This window comes from Macrobrachium nipponense, chromosome 27 (assembly GCF_015104395.2).
Source record: "Macrobrachium nipponense isolate FS-2020 chromosome 27, ASM1510439v2, whole genome shotgun sequence".
Taxonomy (NCBI): domain Eukaryota; kingdom Metazoa; phylum Arthropoda; class Malacostraca; order Decapoda; family Palaemonidae; genus Macrobrachium; species Macrobrachium nipponense.
The window spans coordinates 21,146,577-21,151,576 of record NC_087216.1 but is presented as its reverse complement, the minus strand read 5'-3'; the positions used below and the strand labels follow the sequence as shown (position 1 = coordinate 21,151,576).

At 38.0% G+C, this 5,000-nt stretch overlaps 1 protein-coding gene and 1 long non-coding RNA gene across 4 annotated transcripts in view; one reads left to right on the top strand and one right to left on the bottom strand.

Annotated features, from left to right (window-relative positions):
- LOC135200894 (uncharacterized) overlaps positions 1–5,000 on the bottom strand; it is a 94,604-nt gene that overhangs the window by 57,772 nt on the left and 31,832 nt on the right. The gene's annotated exons all lie outside the window — the stretch shown is intronic.
- The window catches only part of LOC135200893 (sphingosine-1-phosphate lyase 1-like), a 42,340-nt gene continuing 37,494 nt past the window's right edge, over positions 155–5,000 (top strand). For both annotated transcript variants that reach the window (XM_064229636.1, XM_064229635.1), the window contains exon 1: positions 155–305. In XM_064229636.1, the coding sequence (XP_064085706.1) occupies positions 278–305 (28 nt within the window). In that variant the 5' untranslated portion in view covers positions 155–277. The remainder of the gene's footprint in view (positions 306–5,000) is intronic.

The following is a 5,000-nucleotide window of genomic DNA, read 5'->3' as shown; positions in this document are numbered from 1 at the left end:
AGCTTCACAACACCTTATGCCTTCCCAAGGCCTTATCAGTAACCTGAAGTTATTTCGAGATAAAAACAAAATCTTATCAGACGCCATCAGGTTTGATTTTTCTTCCTTTGTATGTGACACAAGCGCTCAGACTAGCATTGAGATAATAATAATTATCTCAAACCCATAACAGGGTAACTACTTCCCAGTACATATTTGGAGTCGTTCCGGAGCTGTGCAACTGTGAACTGTGAACTGTGACCCACCCTGCTTCTTCTATCTCTTCCATAGAAAAAATATGGATGAGCTATTTGCCTTCTTGTCTCGTAAGAGTAGCTTTATTTTATTATCATTTTTTTTTTTCATTTTACAATTCAGTTATCATATCTTCACAACCCCATATGGGAGGGTAATGCCGTCAGTGCACCTCACGCGATGCACTGTAGGCAATACTTAATGTTCTTTGCAGCGTCCCTTCGGCACCTATAGCTGCAACTCTTTCCGTTCCTTTTGCTGTACCTCCGTTCATATTCTCTTTCTTCCATCTTACTTTCCATCATCTCCTAACAATTGTTTTCACAGGGCAGCTGCTTTGAGGTTTCCTCCTGTTAGCCTTTTAAGTCTTTTTACCCTCAATTTCCCTTTCAGTGCTGAATGACCTCAAAGGTCCCGGTTTTTGGCCTTTGACCTAAATCTTATACTTCATTTCTTTATCTCTTTAGAAGCACGTTTCGTCTCGTTTCTGTCAACCATATCCGCAGTTTAATTTTCTAAAATTTATAATTCATTATTATCATTTTTTGGTAGTGTTATTACCCTTATAAAATTCTAAGACCATTTTATTAGACCATTTCAAGAGTTAAGCCTGGTTCAGTTCTTCCAAGACAAGGCTGTTCAGTTAATGTATAACAAGTTTCCACTGAAGAATACTATAAATAATTAGTTTTTGTCGTTTCTTTATATGTAATACACGTAAAATCGAAAACAATCTACAAACACATCTATTCTTCCTTTGAAGCACATAAAGAGAATCAAGCATCCCTTTTTAAGAGGGCCTTTTGATACATAAAAATCACTAATATCAACTTCAACGACAAATAACAAAAGTCGAAAATAACGCACGCATTGAGAACCACAATAATGTATCGGTTGGCACGGACAAACTAATGCATGAGTGGCTGCCTTCAATCGGCTCAAAGTTGCTCCCAAAAATGTGAGATGGACCCCCAAATTACTGAAAGAGGTTGTCGCAAAAATAACATAGCATTGACCCTTAAACTAACGTATGAGATGACAGTTAAAATAACATAAGAATTGACCATCAAAATAAAGCACTGTGAACCCTTAAAATAAAACATAAGTTGTCCTTGAAAAGGGCTTATAAGTTGACCTGAAAATTACTTAAGACTTGAACTTGACAATGACTTATGACTTGACCCTGAAAAGGACTTATACACTAAACTTGAAAAGGACTTATACGTAGACAATGAAAGAACTTATCAGTTGTCCTAAAAAAAAAAAACTTGAGTGACCTTGAAAAACACTTGTGAGTTGCCCTTAAAAGAACTTATGAGTTGACCTTAAAAAGAGTTGTGAGTTGACCTTGAAAAATAATTTGAACTGACCTTGAAAGAACTTATAAGTTGACCTTGAAAGGATATAGGAAGCAACCATGGAAGAAAAGAAACACTTTAACCCAAAAAAGAATATATTTAAAACAACCTTACAGGACCTAAAAAAAAAAAAAAAAAACACGATTTTACCCAAAATAGTGCACGTATTGCCTCCCCCCGCCATCCTCCCAAAAAGATAACGCATGGGTCCGCCCGGAATGGAGGCTTTAAATTACCGCAATCTCGATGCCTTCTCGAGCTGTACCCAGAACACGAAACCAATGTCTGACTCAGTAACTTGCGTACGAATGACCTCAAATGCAGCGGAGATAAATATTTTTAATACTCCTACTGTGAACCTGTTATTATTGGTAGTATTATCAGTACCTATATATATATATATATATATATATATATATATATATATTATATATATGTGTGTGTGTGTGTGTGTGTGTGTGTGTATTATATAGATATATATATATAAATATATTGTGTATGTATGTATATTTGTACGTAGTTAGGGGTCTCCATCAAAGCTTATATGCGTAGCACAAACAAACATAATTACGAGTATCAGAAAAATTACTCTCGGTGCGAACGAAAACTTTTAATGCCCTCATGATACCTTATCAGTTTACCTATCTCATATATAAAAACATTCGAAAACAAAGATATCCTTATCTCTTCTCTCGCCGGGTAACCGAATTATTTGTTATATTCCGATATGGGAGAGTGGCAAAAAATAAATAGATAAATAAATGTTAAATAAAAGATTGATAACAGATGTCAAAGGAAGATGCAGAATAATTCTTTGTTACCCTTGGATGAAAATACTCCAAATATTATTATTACAGACCTAAAACTATGAAGTATCATGATGACTGAAATAATTCAATATAAATATAATAATAAATAATAATAATAATAATAATAATAATAATAATAATATTTCAACCCAACAGCTTGTACATTCCTACGAAGTATCATTAATAATAATAATAATAATAATAATAATAATAATAATAATAATAATAATAATAATAATAAGAAAACAGGGATGATGAGGTATCAAACAACGACACACGAAGAAACACCGACGAAGTAACAGAGAGGACGGATTGGGTAGAAAAGATTAGACAATGGATGGAGCCAGATACAGAGAGAACAAAGATCCCCTCCATGAAAGCCTACAACGCCAAGAAATTAAGGGAGAAAACAAGTGAGGTCAATGAAATAATGGGCATAATACACACCACCAGTATCACAGAAACAAATAACTTGGCATATGCAGAAGCAAGATTAGTCGCAGAACTGATGGGGATACGACCACCAACACCACCAGCACAACCAACCCAACAGAAACCAAAACAGCAACCTCCTTGGAAAAGGCGCCTGGAAAAGCAAATCATGGTGATGAGATCTGACTTGAGTAAACTGAAAGAGATAGCAGCAAAACGGCTAAGAAGCAAGAAAACAAGGGAGGAACTCAACGAGAAATACAAAGTACACGAGAGGGGACTAAACAACACAATAGAAGATGTAAAACAGAGGCTTAAGACCAAAGCACATAAGATCCAACGGTACATGAACAGGAATAAGGGATACCAACAGAACAAACTATTCGGAACTAACCAGAAAAGACTATACAGCCAACTAAGAGGGGAAGACAACCACCAAGAAATTCTTGAAGCCGAACCAAGAAAGAGACTCTGGGAAAACATATGGAGCAATCCGGTATCACACAACAAACATGCAACATGGCTCCAGGAAGTCAAGGAAGAAGAAACAGGGAGAAAAAAACAAAGATTCACAGAGATCACGACAGACACAGTCAGACACCAGCTAAAGAAAATGCCAAACTGGAAAGCCCCAACACCCACGAATAGCATAATAACTCCAGCATTGTATCTCAAATCACCATGCACCCAAATGGATGACCACAGGAAGGACATCCTTAGTACAAAAAGACAAGAGTAAGGGAAATATAGCCAGTAACTGCAGGCCTATCACCTGCCTACCAATAATGTGGAATAATGTGGAAGTTACTAACAGGTATCATCAGTGAAAGGCTACACAACTACCTAGAGGAGACAAACACCATCCCCCATCAACAGAAAGGCTGCAGAAGGAAGTGTGGGGGCACAAAAGACCAGCTCCTGATAGACAAAATGGTAATGAAGAACAGTAGGAGAACGAAAACCAACCTAAGCATGGCATGGATAGACTATAAGAAAGCCTTCGACATGATACCACACACATGGCTAATAGAATGCCTGAAAATATATGGGGCAGAGGAAAACACCATCACCTTCCTCAAAAATACAATGCGCAAATGGAATACAATACTTACAAGCTCTGGAATAAGTCTAGCAGAGGTTAATATCAGCAGAGGGATCTTCCAGGGAGACTCACTGTCCCCACTACTCTTCGTAGTAGCCATGATTCCCATGACAAAAGTACTACAGAAGATGGATGCCGGGTACCAACTCAAGAAAAGAGGCAACAGAATTAACCATCTGATGTTCATGGACGACATCAAGCTGTATGGTAAGAGCATCAAGGAAATAGATACCCTAATCCAGACTGTAAGGATTGTATCTGGGGACATCAGGATGGAGTTTGGAATAGAAAAATGCGCCTTAGTCAACATACAAAAGGGCAAAGTAACAAGAACTGAAGGGATAAAGCTACCAGATGGGAGCAACATCAAACACATAGATGAGACAGGATACAAATACCTGGGAATAATGGAAGGAGGGGATATAAAACACCAAGAGATGAAGGACACGATCAGGAAAGAATATATGCAGAGACTAAAGGCGATACTCAAGTCAAAACTCAACGCCGGAAATATGATCAAAGCCATAAACACATGGGCAGTGCCAGTAATCAGATACAGCGCAGGAATAGTGGAATGGACGAAGGCAGAATTCCGCAGCATAGATCAGAAAACCAGGAAACATATGACAATACACAAAGCACTACACCCAAGAGCAAATACGGACAGACTATACATAACACGAAAGGAAGGAGGGAGAGGACTACTAAGTATAGAGGACTGCGTCAACATCGAGAACAGAGCACTGGGGCAATATCTGAAAACCAGTGAAGACGAGTGGCTAAAGAGTGCATGGGAAGAAGGACTAATAAAAGTAGACGAAGACCCACAAATATACAGAGACAGGAGAATGACAAACAGAAAACAGAGGACTGGCACAACAAACCAATGCACGGACAATACGTGAGACAGACTAAAGAACTAGGCAGCGATGACAAGTGGCAATGGCTACAGAGGGGAGAGCTAAAGAAGGAAACTGAAGGAATGATAACAGCGGCACAAGATCAGGCCCTAAGAACCAGATATGTTCAAAGAACAATAGACGGAAATAACATCTCTCCCATATG